The sequence below is a fragment of the Elgaria multicarinata genome, chromosome 3 (assembly GCF_023053635.1).
Source record: "Elgaria multicarinata webbii isolate HBS135686 ecotype San Diego chromosome 3, rElgMul1.1.pri, whole genome shotgun sequence".
Lineage (NCBI taxonomy): Eukaryota > Metazoa > Chordata > Lepidosauria > Squamata > Anguidae > Elgaria > Elgaria multicarinata.
In genome coordinates, this window is record NC_086173.1 from 158880424 (window position 1) to 158903137 (window position 22714).

The 22714-nt window shown below is 46.8% G+C and overlaps 1 protein-coding gene across 3 annotated transcripts in view; it reads left to right on the forward strand.

Moving 5' to 3' along the window:
- LOC134396163 (uncharacterized) overlaps positions 1 to 22714 on the forward strand; it is a 125591-nt gene that overhangs the window by 96662 nt on the left and 6215 nt on the right. The window contains exons 1-3 of one of the 3 annotated variants that reach the window (XM_063122561.1): positions 10607 to 10738; positions 11676 to 11774; positions 20169 to 21148. In XM_063122561.1, coding sequence (XP_062978631.1) covers positions 20387 to 21148 — 762 coding nt within the window. In that variant the 5' untranslated portion in view covers positions 10607 to 10738; positions 11676 to 11774; positions 20169 to 20386. Of the gene's footprint in view, positions 1 to 10606; positions 10739 to 11675; positions 11775 to 20168; positions 21149 to 22714 lie in introns of those variants that run through there. The other 2 variants (XM_063122560.1, XM_063122562.1) reach the window with 2 other exon arrangements.

Genomic DNA, 22714 nt, shown 5'->3' on the forward strand with positions numbered 1-22714 from the left:
TATAGCTTGGGGGTATTCCTAGATCCATCCTTGTCACCGGGGCCTGGAGTACTTGGAATCAGCCTCAGCTGATCTGTCAGCCACAGCCTTTCCTGGACAGGGATAACCTAGCCACAGTAGCACACGCACTTGTAACTTCCCAATTAGTCTACTGGAATGCGCTCTACATGGGGCTGCCCTTGAAGATGCCTCAGAAGTTGCAGCTAGTGCAAAATGCAGCAGCTAGATTGCTGACCAGTACATATAACAGTACATGGCACTGGCTGCCTATTTGCTTCCAGTCGGAATTCAAGGTGTTGGTAATGATGTTTAAAGCCCTAAACGGCTTGGGACCTCGATCCTTGTGGGAACGCCTCTCCCTATATCTGCCTGCCTGAGATTTGAGATCTGTTGGAGGAGCCCTCCTCTGCGTCCCACCAACGCAAGACATAACGCTATGGTGGGACGTGGGAGAGGGGTTTCTCTGTGGTGGCACCCCGGTTGTGGAATGCCCTCCCCTTGGAGGCCCGACTGGCCCCAGCACTGGCTTCATTTCGGCGCCAAGTTAAGACATGGCTTTTTAACAAAGCCTTTGGTGGCTAAATTCACCAAGCCTGTACATAGTTTTTAATTGGTTTTCATGTTTTTAAATTCTATACTGGTTTCAGCTTATTAATGGTTTGATTTGTTTTTAGCTCTGTATATTCATTGTTTTATATTGCTTGTATGATTTTATCTGTATGCTGCCCTGAGATCCTTGTGATATAGGGTGGGATACAAATGTATAAATAAATATGGGAGGAGGTGATCCTTCAGATAATCTGGCCCTATGCTGTTTAGGGTGTTGAATATTGAATCTCCAGGGCTCTTACTTTTTCTGGATCTAGCTTCAGGCCCCTTGAGGTCAGTAAATAGCCAATATAAGGCACTTCCATGAACCTCAGTCTGAATATGTCCTTCTTCAATCTGATATTCCGTTCTCTGCATCTTTCCAGAAATGCTCTTAGTTTAGAATCATGGTCCTACTGAGCTCACTCTAGGTCATAATATTATTATTATTAATAATAATAATAATTTTATTTCTTACCCACCTCTCCATTCTGATTGAGGCGGGGAACAACAGTAAATATAATACATAAAACTGAATTAAAACTTAATATACATTGTTAAAACATCCTAAAATCATTTTAAAAACATCCTAAAATTCCACTGGATACACCTGCTGGAAGAGATCAGTCTTAATAGCTTTCTTAAATGCTGATAGACTGTTAAGGTGATGAATCTCACATTCAAAACTAATACATCATTAAAAGCAGCACATGATTAAAAGGCATCTTAAAATTCAACTGGATAGGCCTGCCGGAAGAGATCAGTCTTTATAGCTTTCTTAAAATCCGGAAGACTGTTAAATTGATGAATCTCTCCCGGCAGGTCATTCCATAATCTGGGAGCGGCAGAAGAAAAGGTCCTCTGGGTAATAGTTGTCAGCCTTGTTTTTGTTGGCTGGAGTAAATTCTTCCCAGAGGGCCTGAGTGTGCGGGGTGGATTGTACGGGAGAAGGCGATCCCGCAGGTAGCCTGGACCCAAACCATGTAGGGCCTTAAAGGTGATAACCAGCACTTTATACTTCGCCTGGAAACGATTTGGCAGCCAGTGAAGAGATTTTAAAACTGGTGTGATATGGTCACGCCTAGGTGTACCGATGACCAGCCTGGCTGCCATATTTTGAAATACCATATTACTTTGATTGTAAGACGCCATCGATTGTAAGACGCACACTAATTTCAGTACCACCAACAGAAAAAAAAACCCGAAGACACACCCACGATTCTAAGATGCACCCCATTTTTAGAGATGTTTATATGGGGAAAAAAGTGTGTCTTAGAATTGAAGAAATAGGGTAGTTGAAGTTTCTGGACTAGGCACAAAGGTAGCCCCATGTAGAGCGCATTGCAGAAGTCAAGCCTCGAAGTTACCAGCGTGTGCACGACCGTCTTTAGGTCTTCTAACTCTAGGAAGGGGCGCAGCTGGCGTATCAGCCGAAGCTGATAGTAGGTCATCACTCTCTCTCTCCCACTATCAGCACACCATCAGAGAGTGTCCGAATTCCTTCCAGGGCGTCCAAGGCTTGTGTTAACCTGTTTTTAAATTCCCCAGGAGCAGGACTAATGCGCTATCTCCCAAATGTTGTCAAATAACTGGATTCTTCATCCAGCTCAAGTTGCCAGAAGCCGTTTTTGACATCACAGACAGAGAATTGTTTCCTTTTGACAGTTCTGGCAATATATCCTCAATAGTGGACGATGGGAAATGACTCCTCCTCGGTTCTTTATTTAAGGGCCTTGGATCTATACATATTCTGGGTTTCCTAATGGCTTTCAGATCACCACCAGACTGCTTATCTAGTCTGTACTTTTCTCTACTGGTTTAAGAATTCCCCACCGTTGTAAACTTCGTAACTCTTCTTTTGGAAGCTGTAGTTAAGCTACCGGTACCTTTTGGGTAACTTAATTGGGTTCACATTTGTATCAATCTCTAGTTTATAAACTCTATCTAGCTATCCATCTCCCTCAATCACATCCTTGATTCCAGCTTCTAGCTTCATCTGAATTTTCCATCACCCCACTCTCCACCATCAATTTCTTCTTAAATTGTACCGTCATGAGTTTCATAGCTTGGGCCACTTAATAGCAGTACGTTTGCAGCATAGGCATGCACAAGGGGTGTGCTAGGTCCCCGGGCACACCCTAATGTCTCAAGCAATAAGCGTCAAATTGAGGGGGGCATTGAGTAGGGATCCACAGGGGATCCGGTTGCTTTGCTGCAACAGTGCCTACAGGGTTTAACAAATAAATGAATAAAAATAATGTCCTTTATGATTGAGTATTCAGTAAATGTTCACTGTTAAAAAAGAAAAAATTCTCGGTGCACACCCTAATGAAAAGCTTGTATTTCTTGTTTGTCTTTGAGTTTGCATTTCCCCACCGGTTTTGAAGTAATATGATTATACATTCTTAAAAGCTGATTAGTCTCTTCCAATGGAATATTGGGGTTCACTAGGGGGACGGGGATAATGTTGCAACCAGCACCATGGTCTGATTGAAATGGTTGTGCTTTATACCCCAGGCACATTGTTCCATACAAATATTTATTGTTGCCCTATTGGCTTTACAGCTTGATCTGTTACCCACAGAATGTCTTCACGTTCACTGTCGCTCTCTTGATTTACAGTGTGCACTCTAGCTTTCGGCTTTTTCAATTTTGATACAGCGTCATCACATGGGGGGAAATCGCATTTGCTTACCGTTGCTTCTCCGCCCATGTGTTTGTCCCTCGTTACTTCCTCTTTCGAAAGAGGAAGTAACCAACGTGCCGTGGCCTATTCAGGGGACCATTTTGATCACGCTGCTTCTCCTGGACACAGCAGCATATAGCTGCAACTTTGGTCTTTAAAATAAGTTGGACTTACTGGGGTGTATTTTTGTTGCGTGAAGAAGTCTAGAAGGGTTGGGAGACAGGCGGGAGGCAGACGAGGATCTCTTCTCGATCCTCCCAGAATGCTCTGACACGGAATAATGGGCTCAAGTTACAGGAAGCCAGATTACGGCTGGACATCAGGAAAAACTTCCTGACTGTTAGAGCAGTACGACAATGGAACCAGTTACCTAGGGAGGTTGTGGGCTCTCCCACCCTAGAGGCCTTCTAGAGGCAGCTGGACAACCATCTGTCAGGTATGCTTTAAGGTGGATTCCTGCATTGAGCAGGGGGTTGGACTCGATGGCCTTCTAGGCCCCTTCCAACTCTACGATTCTATGAATCTCTAATTCTACGACTTGTGAGAGGAACTCGTCTGATGAAGCTCAGACACTTGGATGTGCAGCGGTTAAGTTTGTCACAGTTGTGGCATTTCTCCCTGTAAGCTGGGCAACTCTTTTTTATCTTGCATATTTCTCCCCACAGTACTTGCATTGCTCTGTGGTGTTCACTGTTGTTGGACTGGGAGTCGGGAGATCCGGGTTCTAGTCCCCACTTGGCCATGGAAGCTCACTGGTTGACTTTGGGCCAGTCACAGATTATCAGCCCGACCTACCTCACAGGATTGTTGTTGTGAGGATAACATGGAGAGGAGGAGGATTATGTACGCCACCTTGGGTTCCTTGAAGGAAAAAAGGCAGGATATAAAAGTAATAATAAATAAATAAAGTTAGACTTGAAATCCCCCCCCTCCCCAACGTGCATCACCTTACACTTGCTTACATTGAACCGCATCTGCAATTTGGATGCCCACTCTCCCAGCTTGGAGAGATCCCTTTGGAGCTCCTCACAATCCCTTCTTTGTTTTAACCACCTTAAATAATTTGGTGTCGTCAGCAAACTTGGCCACTTCACTGCCCATTCCCAATTCCAGATCATTTAAGAACTAGACTAGTTGAAAAGCATTGGTCCCAATACGGATCCCTGTGGGACTCCACTATTTATATTGGGAGAATTTATCATAGCTTTACACTGTTTCGTTCTTTCTGGGGTTGCAGTGGGCATCAAAACAACCTATTGTCATAGCCAAAGTACGCTGTGCTTGGGCAATGTTTGCACACAGCGTCTGACTTACTTCTCTTCCCCATTCTCCAATCAAATATAGAAACAGTTTTATTTTCACAGATTATGTCCACATAGAGATTAAACCCCTCTTTCCAGGTTTTCTATGCCTGGGCTAAATTTTGAGTTTGCTTGTTTAATTTGTGTGTGTGTGGCTTTAGGCCTTTTATTTTCACACACACATTCTCTCCCCCCACCCTCCACACACTTTTTTTCCTTTGGTCAACTCAGGGCGCAATCCTATTTAGACAGAAAGAAGCCTGACACCTCCCAGCAATCCCCAGTTAGTCAAGTTCGTTCTTCATTTTCTGTGTAGGATTCAGTCACTGCTGCCATAGTGTTACAGACTTGGTGGCCTGTCTAGGCTGACCATATGAAAAGGAGGACACGGCTCCTGTATCTTTAATTGTAATGTAGAAAAGGGAATTGCAGCAGGTGTCAATTGAAGTGGGTGAAATGCCCTCTTCATCACAACAGTTAAAGCTACACTAGCTATAGTAGAGTGGCCAGATACAAAAGAGGGCAGGGCTTCTGCAGCTTTAACTGTTGTGATGAAGAGAGAATTTCACCTTCTTCAATTGACACCTGCTGAAATTCCCTTTTCTACATTACAGTTAAAGATACAGGAGACCTGTCCTCCTTTTCATATGGTCACTCTACCTGTACCCCATAGGCTCAAACAGGCCCTAACTTCCAAACAAGCCTTATTGAAACAAGTTAGGGTGACCCTATGAAAAGGAGGACAGGGCTCCTGAATCTTTAACAGTTGCATAGAAAAGGGGATTTCAGCAGGTGTCCTTTGTATATATGGGGAACCTGGTGAAAATTCCCTCTTCATCACAACAGTGAAAGCTGCAGGAGCTATACTAGAGTGACCAGATTTAAAAGAGGGCAGGGCACCTGCAGTTTTAACTGGTGTGAGGAAGAGGAAATTTCACCAGGTTCTCCATATATACAAATGACACCTGCTGAAATCCCCGTTTCTGTAGTGTCCCTCAGGCATAGGGACCATACGGGTGAGCTTACCTGCTCAGCCTGCCACTTGCCCCTAGACTACCAGGCAATAACTTCAGAGTCTTTTCCTAGCTGGATTCCTTTATTACTGAAACCTTCTAGAACAGTGACACTCCAAACTCCCTGCAGCAAGGCCCACACCACCAAGTAGATCAGCCTTTCTCAACCTGGGGCGCTCCAGATGTGTTGGACGACAACTCCCAGAATGCCCCAGCCAGCTCTGCTGGCTGGGGCATTCTGGGAGATGCAGTCCAACACATCTGGAGCGCCCCAGGTTGAGAAAGGCTGAAGTAGATGAAACAGAAGCCCCGCCCAGGCCTTCGATGAGGACCTGGAGACTAGCAGCTACAGGCCTCTTAAAGGTACATACGTCCACATATCACATCCCCCCTTCTCCATAAAAACAATATCTTTTGTTCAATTAAATCTTAACATGTCAATCTTCGCTCTTCACCACTATCCCATAACATAGTCCTTAAACTTTGCTGGTAGTCTCACTTCTCGCCCACTCCGTGTCCGTTCGATTCCATCTGCTGTTCCATCTGACGAAAGCTCCAGCTCACCTTGAGGTCCTTCTGGCAAGACCACTGCCTCAGGGGATGCCAGCTCCTCTGCAACCCCTAGATCCACCTTGGTTGCACCCACAGGGGAAAAGCCATCCCTCCTGAGGTGCCCCCTGTTCCTTCTATAAGTTTGACCTTGGGGAGTCTCCACTACATATGAGCGTGGCTCTCTTCTTTTCTGAGCTACTGATGCTGGCATCCAACCTAAAGCTGTTTTCAACCTGACCCTATCTCCTACTTGCAAAGGTGGAAGAGGTGCTGTGTGCTTGTCGTAATACGCTTTCTGCTGCCTCTGTCGATCTTGTAATCTAGGGTGCGCTCCACGTGGCACCCTGGGCTTCAGGGCAGATGTAATAGCTGGCAGTGTGCTCCGTAGTAAACGTCCCATGAGCAATTGGGCAGGAGCAAAACCTAAACCTGTTACTGGAGTATTACGCAGGTTCAACAGAGCCAGATATGGATCAGCGCCATCTTGTAGAGTTTTCGATAGCATGTGCTTGATGGTTTGTATAGTACGTTCTGCTTGCCCGTTGGACTGGGGGTAAGCTGGGCTCGAATGTGTCAAGGTGATCCCCCACTCAGTTGCAAATTGTCTCATAACCTGGCTCGCAAATGGTACATGGTCACAGATTATCTCTTTAGGTATACCATGACGTGCAAATGTTGCCTTCAATCTGGCAACAACAGTCACAGCTGTTTTATCTGTCAAGTGGAGAACTTCAGGGAACTTAGAAAAGTAGTCCATGACTACCAGGTAAGAGTGACCTTGTAACTCGAAAATATCAGCTGCTACCTTTAGCCATGGCAGGTCTGGGATCTCGTGAGGGATCATTGGTTCCCTCTGATTGGCTGGCTGATGTTCCTGGCATGGCTGACAATTGTTGACCCACCATTCTATCTCTTCATTCATACGAGGCCAGTACCCTCCTTTTCATATGGTCAGCCTAAAACAAGCCCTTTCTACAGAGCTATTTCAGGCTGTGGCCTCTCTCTCCTCAAGCCAGAAGCACTGGGTATTGCCCTCAGTCACTTCCTGGTTCATCCCAGGAAGCACAACCACGCGCTTGGCCTGAGTCCTGCAGTACTTTCCCATTGTTACAACCTCAGTCTGACATTTTGAAGAGCCTTGGCGCTGCCAGGCCCAGGGCACCATGGTGAGCACCCCCTCAAACTGGGTATTGGTACATAAACACAGCCACCTCACTGAAACCCAGCAGGTCTGGATTTAGTCAGGCTAAACCCCGCCTCAGTTTTTATTGAAAGAAGAAGGGGGATATAATTTAGTGATGGGAAGCTGGGGGATTTTTGTATGTGCTTTCAGAATTATTTAGGGTGACCATATGAAAAGGAGGACAGGGCTCCTGTATCTTTAACAGTTGCATAAAAAAGTGAATTTCAGCAGGTGTCCTTTGTATGCATGCAGCACCTGGTGAAATTCCCTCTTCATCACAACAGTGAAAGCTCTACAGTGACCAGATACAAAAGGGGGCAGGGCTCCTACAGTTTTAATTGTTGTGATGAGGGAATTTCACCAGGTGCTGCATGCATACAAATGACACCTGCTGAAATTCCCTTTTCTATGCAACTGTTAAAGATACAGGAGCCCTGTCCTCCTTTCCATAGGGTCATCCTAGAATTATTACCGTATTTCTTCGATTCTAAGACGCACTTTTCCCCCCATATAAACATCTCTTAAAACGGGGTGCATCTTAGAATCGCGGGTGCAATTATTATTCTTAGTATCAAATCTTTTTTTCTGTTGGTGGTACTGAAATTAGCGTGCGTCTTACAATCGATAGCATCTTACAATCGAAGAAATACGGTATTTGAAAGATAGTGTTTGTTGTAGTTGTGTTTAACTTGAGAACTTCTCTGTTCTCCCAGGCATTTAGCAATATGTCATGAGCCTGGGTCTGTTTTTTGGCTCATCATTTTATAGTGGTTTTAAATGTTATGTGCATTTTGCATGTTTTTGTGGTTTTTAATTTTTGTATATTGCTTTTAAGTGTTTATATCTTATGTGAATCGCTCAGAGAGCTTCAGCTATGGGGCGGTATGCAAATGCAATAAAATAAATAAATAAATGTAACCTCCCCACTTCCTGGCAAGGACTGTAATTCCAGTAGAAAACCGTGAGAGAAATAATCAGAAATAACCAAAATAATAATAATAATAATAATAATAATAATAATAATAATTTCTTACCCGCCTCTCCCTCTGGATCGAGACGGGGAACAACACTGAATACAAAAGTATAAAATACATAAAACTGATTAAAACATAAAACCAATACATTAATAAAATCTCAAAATCTTTAAAACATTTTAAAATTTGACTGGATAGGCCTGCCGGAAGAGATCCATCTTTATACCTTTTTTAAATTCAGAAAGACTATTAAGCTGCTGGATCTCTCCTAACAGGGCCGGCCCTCCCATGGGGCATTTATCTCAGGCGGCAGACATTGGGGGGTGGCAGCAAGGGTGTTGGAAGAATCAGAGCTGTGAGCCAAGCAGTCTGCCCTGCACCATGTAGGATAGCTTGCCATCTTTATTTTATTTATTTATTTATTTTTATTTATTACATTTATATCCCGCCTTTTTTTCCTCCAAGGAACCCAAGGCAGCGTACATAATCCTCCTCCTCTCCATGTTATCCTCTCATAACAACAACCCTGTGAGGTAGGTTGGGCTGAGAGTCTGTGACTGGCCCAAAGTCACCCAGTGGGTTTCTATGGCCGAGTGGGGACTAGAACTCGGATGTCCCGACTCCCAGTCCAACACTTTAGCCACTACACCACACTGGCTGTAGTGAATATAGTCCCATCACCAGTGTTGAAATTTTTTTTAACTGCCAATCTTGTTGGCTTTTGAACATGGCATGGGAGAGGGTGCCATCTTATTGACCTCGAAAAGCAACATGTCTTGGGCCAACCCTGAAACCACCATTAGGGTGCAATGTTATACTTGTCTAGGGAGGAGAAAAAATCATACAAAATACAGCATAGCTGACTGAGGAATGGCACAAGTTGTAAGACTTTCTTTCTGTCTAAACGTGCATAGGATTGCGCCTTCAGAAACTTGAATGTCTCCATCCACAGGCAAGCAGAATTTCAGAAAAAATATGCAAGCGTTCAAATTCTATAGACTCTTGAAATGACTGTCCTGTAATCGAAATCCAGTTCAGTGGGATAACTTTTCGTAATTTTTGTAAACCACCCAGAGAGCTTCAGCTATTGGGCGGTATAAAAATGCAATAAATAAATAAATTAATAATCTTTATTAAACCAACCCAGAGGTCACAAAACACTGTGCAAGCTTTTGAGTTCTCCAGAACGCTTCGTCAGAGAAGACAAAAACAAAGCCCAAAAGGGGGTGGGGGGTGGCAGAGAGGAACAGCTGAAGCTGACCTGAATGCTTCGTGCATCTAATGAAGTCAGGAGAGTGGCCACAAAACCTTATACCCTAATAAATGTGTTAGCTTTTAAAGAGACACAAGACTCTTCGTTGTTCTGTAACCTGTGGATCTAAACTCTCATTTATCTGTGTCTCTTCGTCCCCACCCCCACAGATGCCACCCCAGCAAAGACAGGAATGCTGGCAGGCAGAAATTCAAAAGGTACGGCTTTCCTCCCGCAGTACGGAGGTATGCTGAATGTGGAAAACTTCGCTGCAGCCTGGCTTTCTACCTGAATTTTTTTTTTTAATCCCACCCCACCTTAGTTATGCAACTGCTAAGAGGTGCGGTTCCCGCTCCTCCTATGGCGGGCTTCTAACTACCACCTGCTTCTTTTGTTCTCAAAAACCTGGAAGCAGGTAACTGGGGCCTGTTACAACATCTCTTTCTCCCTCCCTCTCTCTTTTCGTGGGTGCTTTTTAAATCATTTTTATTTCGTGTTCGTTTGTGTGTTTTTTCTAGAAGCCACTATCCTGAAGGAAGAGAAAGCAACATTTTTGAAAGCTTGCTGGATTTACTTTGTTTTCCAACGCAAGGCATTGTCTAGCTTTTAAATCCCTCCCTTAAAGCCCTCTCCTTCCGGCTAGACTCATTTTTTTATTAGTATTACACTGCCTGTTAACCTTTTCCTATCCCCACATCCTTGCTGTTTAAGCTTTAAGCTATGGGGGGGGGGGGGGAGAAGGGAAAAAAAAAGGAACTTCACATCAGAGAATCCACACTCTCCACGCACTGTATCTGTTCCCCTTAATGAATCTTCCACTCTGGGTCGGATTTGCAAAAGGCTAGAAAGTCAAACCATCAGAACCCATTGATTCCGTGTATTAACCCGCTTTTAAAATCGCACCCACTCTCACACAAAAAGTACTTTTTCTTCTTCTTACCAGGAGGTAAGAATGGGTTAAACCGATAGAGGACTGCATTTTCCAGAGAGGACAAGAAACTTGAGCTAGAGGAGGCTGTTAATACCCAAGGCCCTTTTCTGATGAGAGGGACGCACAGAGAGAGACACACACACACACATACACACACGCACACACAGAAACAGGCTGGATTTAGAGTTACAATTTTATTTTGTTGTTGCAACAGAAAACTGCAGCTCCAGCAGAAAGAAATGTGCAGGCGGATGTATGGTGAGTAAAAAGAGGCAAAGGGTGCAAAGGAAGTGAAGTCCACCCCCCTTAACAAATAAAAGTAATTAGAGAAAGAGAACTGGAGAGGCTGGGGGGGGGGGTTATTCTGACCTCCCCACCCCCAACACTGTGAACAGGATTGGTTTTCTGTGGCTGATCTCTGCTAAGCATGGCTCCAGCCAGGACAATGGCAGAAACCGCAGCTGATCCCCAGATCAAAGGACAAGGGGGAAAGATGGGTCTTTCTACGTTTCTTTCTCCAAAATCAGGAGGTTTTGCAAGAAAGAGAGAAAGATCCTGGCTTCTCCCCCCCCCCTTTCTCTCCGCCTCCCCTATCTTAGGGCTCCGCAACCCAGGAGAGGAATGACTGGACCTTTTGTGCTGTGTGAGACGTAAGACCAGGGAGGTGGAGACGCCGGATTCGATCCGGAGCAAGACCTCGCCTCCTTCCCCTCTCGCCAACAACCCTCGCCCTTTTCCGATCCCTCCACGCTTGCAAGTCGGAGAAATCCAATCCCATCTTAGTCCGGTTTCGAGGAGACCCGTTGAAATGAATGGGGCTTAAATTCAAAGGGGTGCGAACATTGTGCGCGAAGAAGCGAGCACGTTGGCGTCGCGTGTCTACTCGGAAGTAAGCCCAGTGGAGTTCAGTGGGGCTTTCTCCCAGGTAGCTATTATTGCAGCCTCTAGTGGCTTAGGCCTGTACAGATCTAGACTGACCTACTCGGGAGCAAGCTCCATTGAACGCAATGAGTAGACACGTGTAAGGGGTTGGACTTTTAGTTTTCTGCACGGAGGCGAGGCGAGCGGCAATTGGGTTATATTGTTTGTTGTTTAAATTAAGGTGGTCGTGCTTCGTCGATTGTAATTGTTTAGAATTAATAAATTCAGAAAACTTTTCTTTTTTTTCCCTTTTGCTGTTGTTACTAACAATTAGACGAAGACGAAGAAAAAGAATAAGAAAAAAAGACGAAGACTCTGGAATTTTGAACAAGTTTAGAATGAGCCCGGGTCCTTCTGCCTTTCAAAGAATTAGGTATGAAACGTGATAAAATGTTCAAAGTTGTAACCGTGGGGTGCCTCCGAGGGGAGACTAACTTAAATTCCGTTCATTTCAAGAGGTCTGCTCTAACGTTGGATGCAGCCCCGTACTTCACATTTCCAGCTAGAACAATAAAATCGTCTTACGGCACCTTAGGGCGGAATCCTATGCATGTTTAAACAGAGAAAAAAATTCCTACAATTCCCGGCAAGTCCTAGCCAGCCGAAGACATTTTTCTGTCTCAACATGCATAGGATTCTGCCCCTAAAGAATTAACAGTCTTTTATTGAAAGTGCCGCGAGGTTCTCTCGCTGCAGTAGACTTAAGATAACGCCCCTCACCCCACAGCAAAATATTTCGGGCTAGCTGCCCTGTTCACTGCCACTGATGAGAATGTAGGACTGAAAAGTAAAAGGTTCATATGTTTAAAAGTATGTAAGACTGGCAAAGACGTTTGCCTGAGAAGTTAGAGCAGACACACATCCCAGCCAGATGTGACGGGAGTTGTAGGCCGAAACATCTGGAGGCCACCAAGTTGTCTACCCCTGGTGAGGGCTGTACTGAGTTCGAGGAGCCAGGGCTCTGTTTTAGTAAAAGGCAGATTCTTATGTTTCTAGTCCTTAGGGAAAGGCACAGAGTTCAGTGGCAGAGCAGTGCTTTGCATATAGTAGGCCCCAGGTTCAGTCCCCAGGGTCAACCTCTTGCCCTCCACTGTTTTTGTACTATAACTCCTACCAGCCTCATCAAGCAGGGCCAATGATCAGGGCCCGGCCCTATCATTGGGCAGAGTGAAGCAATCGCCTCAGGCAGCACATGCTGAGAGGTGGCAGCAAAGTATTGCAGAAGAGACCTGGGGACCAAACGGTCTGCTCTACACCCCCTAAACTAGCCTGCTGCCCTCTGGTGCGGTGGAGGATCCGGTCCCATCACCAGTGTTGAGGAAAGATTCAACTGCCAGTCTAGTCAGCCTTTGTACATGGAATGGGAGGGGGGGCGCCATCTTGTCCTTCGCCTCAAGCAGCAAAATGCCTTGGGCTCGCTCTGGCCGTGCTTTCAGATTATGAAAGTTACAGCCCCAAACATCTGGAGAGCACCAGGTGACCTAGCTCCTCTGAACTAGATGGCCCAGTCGTCCGACGCAAGATGAGCATCTTATGTTTCTAGTCTCATTTATGGAAGAGCCGTACAATGGTAGAATTTCAGCCTCTGCCATCTCCAGATTGGGGCTGGAAAAGGCCCCCGTCTAGGAGTTGCTGCCAGTCAGCATAGACCCCCCCCCAACCAGGACCCCCTCAAGATGTTTTGAACTACGACTCCCATCAGCTCTTGCCAGCATGGTCAATGGTGAAGGATTATGGGAGTTGTAGTCCAAAATATCTTGAGGGAAACAGGTTGGGGAATGCGGTGTAGACTAGCGTTCCCCCCATGTGGTGCCCTCTGGATGTTTTGGACTACAACTCCCATCAGCCCTGGCCAGCATGGTCAATAGTGAGGGATTGTCGGAGTTGGAGTCCAAAATGTTTGGAAGGCGCCAGATTTGGGAAGGCAGGTGTTGACGATCTGCACTAATGCATTTTGTTCCTGCCCTCTTTGCCTTTGGCCAAGAATCTCTGCCTCGGTGTAATGGAGCTTCCGGAGTTCTTAATGACCCTGTTCAGACGACGCGCTAAACCACGGTGGTTAAGCATTTTGAGCTAAACATATCAACATAAGGACATAAGAAGAGCCGTGCTGGATCTGACCAAGGGTCCATCTAATCCAGCACTCTGCTCACACAGTGGCATTATGGCTTAGCGTGTTGTGTAAGGTGACCATATGAAAAGGAGGACAGGGCTCCTGTATCTTTAACAGTTGCGTAGAAACGGGTATATCAGCAGGTGTCATTTGTATATATGGAGAACCTGGTGAAATTCCCTCTTCATCACAATAGTTAAAGGTGCAGGAGCTATACTAGAGTGACCAGATTTAAAAGAGGGCAGGGCACCTGCAGCTTTAACTGGTGTGATGAAGAGGGAATTTCACCAGGTTCTCCATATATACAAATGATACCTGCTGAGATTCTCTTTTCTATACAACTGTTAAAGATACAGGAGCCCTGTCCTCCTTTTCAGAGGGTCACCCTAGTGTTGTGTGAACCATGACTTAGTGTGTCGTGTGACGCATTCCTAACCCTGATGGCTACATAACCACGGTTGAAACAGGCTCACTAACCACTCACTGCAAAGGGTTAGTGGCCTAACCACGGCTTAACGTGTCGTCTGAACAGGCCCAATGTCAACAACAAGCAGTTTCTTTGGCATATTCCAAGAAAACACTTTGCTCAGCTTAAAAATAAATAAATACCCAATTTAAAGATTGTAAACAAAACAAAATTCATTTTTCTTAATACAAGTACTTATGAAAACCCGTAGGTAGCCAACACCATTTTAGACGAGGCCTTGCCTGCTGCATGAGAAAGACAGATTGGCTTTGCTTAACCTGGTGCTCTCCAGACGAGTTAGACTACAATTCCTATCCTCCCCAGCCAGCGTAGGGAAGATAGGGGCTGTAGTGCAGCACATCTGAAGGGACCAATTTAGGGAAAGGCTGTTCTAAAATGACAAGTAGATGCTTTGTTACCTCCATGCCTATTCCGGGTTCTAGCCAGCCAGCCACGTCCTTTTTCATGTTACTCCATTCCCGCTCCCATACAGTTTTCCATCCCATCCATCCTCCCTCCACAGTCTGTCGGCTTTCCCTGCACGTTGAGCATGGCCATTCCTTACAGAGCCGTTTTTTGCCCCCACTTCTGCTTAGGCCAGCCTTCCTCAACCTGGGGCGCTCCAGATGTGTTGGACTCCAGATGTGCTGGGGCATTCTGGGAGATGCAGTCCAAAACATCTGGAGCGCCCCGGGTTGAGGAAGGCTAGCTTAGGCCCATTGTACACCACACGGGTGTAGAGGGAGAATGGGAGGGGGGTGATCCCGGACTTACCTTCTTCCGGGATCGTCCCCCGTGTCCAAACGGCCAGTGTGACGTCTGGGATGGGAAGAGGGACGTTGCGTGAGTGGAGGTGGCCATTTTTTTTAAGCTGCAGGACCTGGAGCGAAACTTAAGGTAAAGAAAAAGAAGCCCCGACCCTGTTCCCCACCCCACCCTCAATGGCCCTGGACTCCCCCCATCCCGCTCCTTCCCTCTGATGGCTACTCACAGGGAAGAGGGAAGAAACCAGGACGGGAGCCCACACTACCCGCAGTCCTCGAGATTGTCCCGGGACCACGGGTAAAACCAGGATAACTGAGGTCTCAGTTATCCCGGGGAAATGGGGGGATCATCCCTCCCTGATCCCGGGATCCCCTGTGCGTCATTTGGATGCACAGGGATGATCCCTGAAAAAAATCCTAGGTGTAGAAAGGGCCCTAGAGTCTTTCCTTTAGAGATGTTGTTTGTATTTCTACAAACCTCGGAGTTCTCTCCAACTATGCTTCCCTCTCGTGCTCGGGTGAGGCTGTTTTGGCTGTGTAAACATCAGTGTCAGTGTAGTGGCTAGAGTGTTGGACTGAGAGTCGGGCGATCCGGGTTCTAGTCCCCACTGTAACCTTTTTTTACATACAAAAGGGACTTTGGGCCAGCCACTGACTCTCATCCTAAACTATGTTTTGGGCTGGTGGGCACATTCTGAATTTTGAGAGTGTCATGGGCTCTCTCACAAAATGGCTACCATAGTCAGTCACAGATCCACAGAGCCAGTGTGGTGTAGTGGCTACAGTGTCGGACTGGGAGTCGGAAGATCCAGGTTCTAATCCTCACTCGGCCATGGAAACCCACTGGGTGACTTTGGGCCGGTCACAGACTCTCAACCCAACCCACCTCACAGGGTTGTTGTGAGGAAAAAATGGAGAGGAGGAGGATTATGACGCTCAACATGTGCGTCACCTAAAAACAATGGAATATACTTTTCCCCCTTTTTTTTCCTCCCCCCACCCCCACCCATAGTCTTAACTATACACTGTGTGAAGAAGTCCTTCCTTTTGTTTGTCCTGAATCTCTCACCAATCAGCTTCGCTCCCATAACAGTAGAACCCAATGGGGTCATCCCATGAAGCTGATGGGTGGGAGATTCAGGACAGATAAAAGGAAGGACTTCTTCACACAGCGCATAGTTAAATTATGGAATTCACTACCACAAGATGTAGTGATGGCCAACCATTTGGAAGGCTTTAAAAGGGGGTTGGATAAATTCCTGGAGAAGAAGGCTATCCATGGCTACTAGCCCTGATGGTTACATGCTAGCTCCAGTATCTGAGTCAGGAAGCCTGTGTGCGCCAGTTGCTGGGGAGCATGGGTGGGAGGGTGCTGTTGCACTGTCCTGCTTGTGAGTCCCTGGCCGACGGCTGGTTGGCCACTGTGCGAACAGAGTGCTGGACTGGATGGACCCTCAGTCTGATCCAGCAGGGCTCTTCTTACGCTCTTAAATGTGAAGAGAGCTTCTCTATAGATCAGGGGTTCAGGACCTCTACTGGTGCATCTCTATTCGGCCCTGGTTAGGCCTCATCTAGAGTATTGCGTCTAGTTCTGGGCTCCACAATTCAAGAAGGACGCAGACAAGCTGGAGCGTGTTCAGAGGAGGGCAACCAGGATGATCAGGGGTCTGGAAACAAAGCCCTATGAAGAGAGACTGAGAGAACTGGGCCTGTTTAGCCTGGAGAAGAGAAGATTGAGGGGAGACATGAGAGCACTCTTCAAAGACTTAAAAGGTTGTCACACAGAGGAGGGCCAGGATCTCTTCTCGATCCTCCCAGAGTGCAGGACACGGAATAACGGGCTCAAGTTAAAGGAAGCCAGATTCCAGCTGGACATCAGGAAAAACTTCCTGTTAGAGCAGTTCGACAATGGAATCAGTTGCCTGGTGAGGTTGTGGGCTCTCCCACCCTAGAGGCCTTCAAGAGGCAGCTGGACAAGCATCTGTCAGGGATGCTTTAGGGTGGATTCCTGCATTGAGCAGGGGGTTGGACTTGATGGCCTTGTAGACCCCTTCCAACTCTGCTATTCTATGATTCTATGATTCTGTGACCTAAGGCCCATGCACTAAATCTGGCCCGTGTGGGATTCCTAGGTCGCCACACCCCTTTAGTAATAATAATAATAATAAATTTATTTGTTTCCCACCTCTCCCTCTGGATCGAGGCGGGGCACAACACAAATGCAACATCATGTTGTTTTTTATTCGTTCAGTCGCTTCCAACTCTTCGTGACTTCGTGGACCAGCCCACGCCAGAGCTGGGACTGGTCGATGAAGTCACATCATGCAACTAATTAACATCATCTTACAACAACATCATCATACAATTAATTAAAACATTTTAAACCAATACATCACTAAAAGCAGCACACCGTTAAAAGGCAAATTTAAAATTCAAGTGGGTAGGCCTGCCGGAAGAGATCGTTCTTTATGGCTTGGTGGCTTCCAGCTTTTGTGGAGTTTTTCTCGCCCTTCTAGAAGCATCTAGTAAAGCTTAGCTACTTGCAGCAAGAGCGTCACGCAAAAATATGCCGGTATATTTTTAGGTTTTGGCTCCCTCGGCTCCGCCCATCGCTGGAATGCGCCTCCCCTCACAAGAGTTTCTCCGAAATGGAGTTCGGCCCTCGGGCTGAGCCTGAAGGAGGTTCATCACCCACGAGGCGGGTGCCTGTGTGGTGGGGAGGAATGAGGGCAGAACCGCCCAGAGAGCTTTGGCAATAGGGCGGTAGAGAAATGTAATAAGTAAATAAACAAGAAGTTCCAAAAACCGCCAACGACACCCTGAGCACATGTAGGCTTCGGCCCTGAGTTGCCCTGAGTGTTTAAGGGAGGTTCTGCTGGCGGAAGAAGGAGAAATATTTTTTTTTGCTGGTTTCCTCTGAACCCTGGAAGCTATTACTGTCATTATTTTATTGCTTGCCATAATTGGCTCCTGCCTTATTCTAGTTGATAAGATTTCACTGCTCACGCCGTTACTTGTCTTATCTCACAAGTTCGGCCCACGGCGTTTTGCTGCCTGAGGCCAGATGGCATTACTCTCCGTTACACATACTGAAGCTGACTGGATTGGCAGTTGAATCTTACTTCCACCCTGGTAACTGGATAACATACCAAAGTGGGAGCAGGCTAGTTTAGAGTGCAGGGCAGACATGGGGTGGACTTGTTCTTCGAGAGAGGAGAGTGGTTGAGGGACTCAAGATGAAAGGCCAGGGGCCTGCTGCCTCCCCTCTAGCACCTCCCGCCTGAAGTGGTTGCTTCACGCTGCCTAATTGTAGGGTTGGCCCTGCTTATCTATACAGCCTGAGGGACTAGAAACTTGGTTATTCTTAGGATGGGCTGTCGTGGATTGCCATTCCCTCCGGCATTCACACGTGCTGTGACACGGGACACCCAATGAGTGAGACTTCTTTTATTCTGGGCAATCTCATGGTGAGAAGTTTAATGGTTACACACTTCAAAAATACTTAAAGTTGATGGATGGTCAGAAAACTTTAGGCTCCAAGATAATGTACAGTCAAAATGCTACTCACTACAATAACAACCTGTTTTCCCAGTTGCCATCTCAATGGTTCCAAATCTGACCACGGGAGGGGAAAGATGCCTGATAGGATCCTTTAGGCAATCACATTAGGGAATATTTGAAAGGCTTAACAAACCATCCCAAGGGAGCTAGTCCAAACGTGGACACATGTTGGTAACTCAGGGAACTTGGCCAAAGCCTAAACAAGATCACGGTGTGAGTAAAAATCTTAGGCACAAGAACTCCCCTGCGCATACTGGGAACTCCTTGCCAACGGAGTCTGGCGAAAGAAAAGTCCAATTGTCAATATCCGCCTGCTGTGACGCCGAGTTGACCGCAAACACACCATCCACTGCAAATGTGAGTTCAAGTATATGAGAAAAGCCTCACCGTACTTCTCATGGCACAGTCCTTAAATAGCCAAAGTCCAAACAGCAGAGAATCCATGTGCAGAGTGCTTTCAAAGACCCAAACGATGACAGATCCAAACAGGGAGGGATTTTGGACCATGAGTCAAAAGATGATCCTAGCAAAGGCTCCTCGCCTTTGCTACAGCTTATAAAGGGAGACGTGGGCCTGTTCAAAACCACTTGACATAGATAAGTGCAGAATACATAACAAGCTTGACAGAGCAATGCTATATTTTAGCATTCCCCAACTGGGTGCTTTGCAGCTGGCTGAGGAATGCTGGGAGTTGTAGTCCAACACTTCTACAGGGAACCCAGTTGGGGATGGATGCTGTACTCACATTACACTGGGACTGAAACTACACCAGTGCTATGCTGGCAGAAGGGCCACTGTAGCTGACGAGTGCTCAGCCCAGAAGGGGGAAAACGCTCAAGTAGGAAATGCAAAATGCCGCCCAGGAAGCACCTCTGCAACCCACCAATCAGGGACTGGGCTGGCAGCAATGTCCACATGCGACCCACTAGGGCGGCCACTTACACTTCATCCAGAACCAGGAAATGCATCACCAGAGTGAGTGTCCTCCTTTAGAGAGGGCAGTCCTCTTTTTTGGAGAGCCAGCAAAGGAGGCGCCCTTGATTTGAAGTGCTGTCCAGTTTTGAGATTAAAAAAAATCATTCAAAGGCCGAATAGGTGGGGACTTGAAGTTTCCCATCAACACTTTGCACCTAAATAGCAGTCTGAGCAGACACACAGGTCACCTGATCCCGCTACGTTGAGGTCTATTGCATGTATATTTAAATTTTAGTTGTTATTTCTGAATTTGCACTTCAGCGTATAAATTTGCATATGCACATGCTGAACTTTTATTTGTAGGTTGAAGAACCCTTTGTTTCACGCTTTTCGGCCTTTTTCTTTTCAAGGCCTTCTTCAGGGGGCTGCAAACATTTAAAATACATCCTGTAAAAACTGGTAGGGACAAGGAGTAAAAATATATTCTTGTAAAATTAACTTGACCTATTGCCGCAGGGGCCTATGTACGTATGAACGATGTTTGAAGCATTTTTTAATTTATTGCATAAGGACAAAATACTTTGTACATTAATATTTCAATACATGCATACAAAACACTTCTTCTTAAAAGAATATGTATCATACCTTACTTGTAGGAAGATACGATATATATCTTCCTACAAATAAAAAGTTGTTTGATATATCTCTTCCTACAGATAAAAAGTTCAGCATCCTGAGAATTTGCTTCTCCCTTTTAGTAACTTTCGTCGGCCTGTACTTAACATGGCTACGGTAAACCATATTGGCTTTTCCGTGCTCCGCTGTATATACATATGGGTTTTCTTGGTCCCTAAGTACATCAAAAGGAGGAGCCTTTGGCTGCTTTCACTGAGAAGGGTACCTTCGTTGAATTTCGGTCTTCCATTCTCTTTCGTTTCTGTTCTTCAGGTAAAAGGCCCTGCTATCAGCAACTGATTCCCTCTGTTTGGAGATTCTCTGCGCGCTTCTGAGGCAAAGACACCCCTTCTAACCTTACCACAGCCTTTTCTACGGGTTTTAGCACAGTCTGACAACCAGAGGCTCGACACGCCCCCACACAAATCTCCCGTATTTGCAGAGAGAGAGACAGAGAGAGAAGGCCAGTGGTCATTTGAGGCTGTCTCAAAATGGCGGCAAAACGTGGATCGAGTCTTCAGTTCCAGGGCTCGCTGGAGCAGATGGCCCGGCGGAGAGCGAAAATGGAGGAGGAGGAGGAAGAGCTCGACAACCCTGACCCGGAGGAAGGTTGGAGGGGGAGAGGAGAGGCCTCTCGGGGGGCCCGAGAGAAAGAAGAAAGGGTGCCCCGAAGTAGAGTGGCTCAACACAAGGAGCTCCTTAACACGACTCGGTCCCCTCGCTCAGGATGGAGGAACCCGCCAGCAGCGCGGCCCACTGAGTGGGAAGACCGACAGGCCCTTTCCCCCTCCGTTGAGGGACCGGCCGTCGCCCGCCAGTGGTCGAGGGGCGGCCGAGTCACCCGGCGCGTGCCGAGCCTCAGCGGAGAAGGCCCGGAGGTCCACAGCATCCTGGACTCTGGGGAGATTGGAGAGTCCGGGATGGTGAAAGTCAAGGAAGAAGTCGTGGGGGACGACTCGGCCAGCATGGAGATGAAGCGCCAGCGTTTCCGGCAGTTCCGCTACCAGGAGGCCGAGGGCCCCCGCGAGGTGTGCAGCCAGCTGTGGTACCTTTGCCACCGGTGGCTGAAGCCCGAGAGGCACACCAAGGAGCAGATCCTGGAGCTGTTGATCCTGGAGCAGTTCCTGGCCATCCTGCCCCCGGACATCCAGAGCTGGGTGAGAGAACACGAGCCGGAGAGCTGTTCCCAGGCCGCGTCACTGGCCGAGGATTTCCTGCAGATGCAGCGAGAGGCCGAGAGGAGGGAACAGCAGGTATGGGGAAATCATGACGGCGGTAATAAGGTTTCATGCGGAGCATTCTGGGGAAGGGGGAAGCCAGGGACATTGCCTAGGGAGTAAATCTCAAAGCTCTGCTAGAGCACGATGGAGAGCCCATGAAATCCAGTGTTTGTTGACCAGACTGGCCAGCTAGATACTACCACAAGCAAGACGTCGTCGTCGTCGTCGTTATTATTATTATTATTATTATTGTTATTACTGCATTTATAGCCCACCTTTTTTCCTCCAAGGAACCCACGGCGGCTCCTCCTCCTCTCCATTTTATCTTCACAACAACAACAGCCCTGTGAGGTGGGTTGGGCTGAGAGTCTGTGTCTGGCCCAAAGCCACCTTGAGCAGGGGGTTGGACAACCATCTGTCAGGGATGCTTTAAGGTGGATTCCTGTATTGAGCAGGGGATTGGACTCGATGGCCTTGTAGGCCCCTTCCAACTCTACTGTTCTATGATTCTGTGTAGGGTGATCATATGGAAAGAAGGGCAGGGCTCCTGTATCTTTAACAGTTGTATAGAAAAGAGAATTCCAGCAGGTGTCATTTGTATATATGGAGAACCTGGTGAAATTCCGTCTTCATCACCACAGTTAAAGCTGCAGGAGCTATACTAGAGTGACCAGATTTAAAAGAGGGCAGGGCACCTGCGGCTTTAACTGTGGTGATGAAGAGGAAATTTCCCCAGCTTCCCCATATATACAAATGACACCTGCTGAAATGTCCTTTTCTATGCAGCTGTTAAAGATACAGGAGCCCTGTCCTCCTTTTCATAGGGTCACCCTAGAATGAGGAGCAAGAAAAGCAGGTGACAATGGCAGACAGACTCACTTGGCCTGTTCAGAAGACATTTTAAACCATGGCTTTAACCATGGTGAATACGGCTTTTTGCTTTATCCACCGTGGTTTAAGCTGTGGTTGAAGGTGTCTTCTGAAGACCGCCAATGAGGGAGAAGGAGGCAATTGGAGGCTCTCTTGCCCAAGAGCCTTCCAAAAACGGGGGTCAACACTGGTGGCAGCCCCTCCCCTCAGCCCACAATGGCTCTGGAGCAAACTGGTACTCAGAGGTACACTGCCACTGAACTTTGAGATTGGATGTTACCATCATGGCTGGTGTTGTAGTGGAACCAGGACTTGCAGGGAGACGTCGCCAGCACTTTTTTTTTTATCAGCAGGGACGCTGCCGTCATCTGCCACCCCCCTCAGATTTCCCTGTGTTTGCAGGTAACTTGGTCCTCAAGGGGCAATGAAGACCGGTTCACTTTACAAAAGACCTGGTGGATATGATGATGATAATAATAGTATTTCTTACCCGCCTCTCCGTTTGGATTGAGGTGGGGGAAAGCAATAAGTATAAAATACATAAAACTGAATTAAAGACATAGTATACATTATTAAAACATCCTAAAACCGTCCTAAAATTCCCATGGATAGGCCTGCCAGAAGAGATCAGTCTTAATAGCTTTCTTAAATGCTAAAAGACTGTTAAATTGACGAGTCTCCTCCGGCAGGCCATTCCACAGTCTGGGGGCAGCAGAAGAGAAGGTCCTC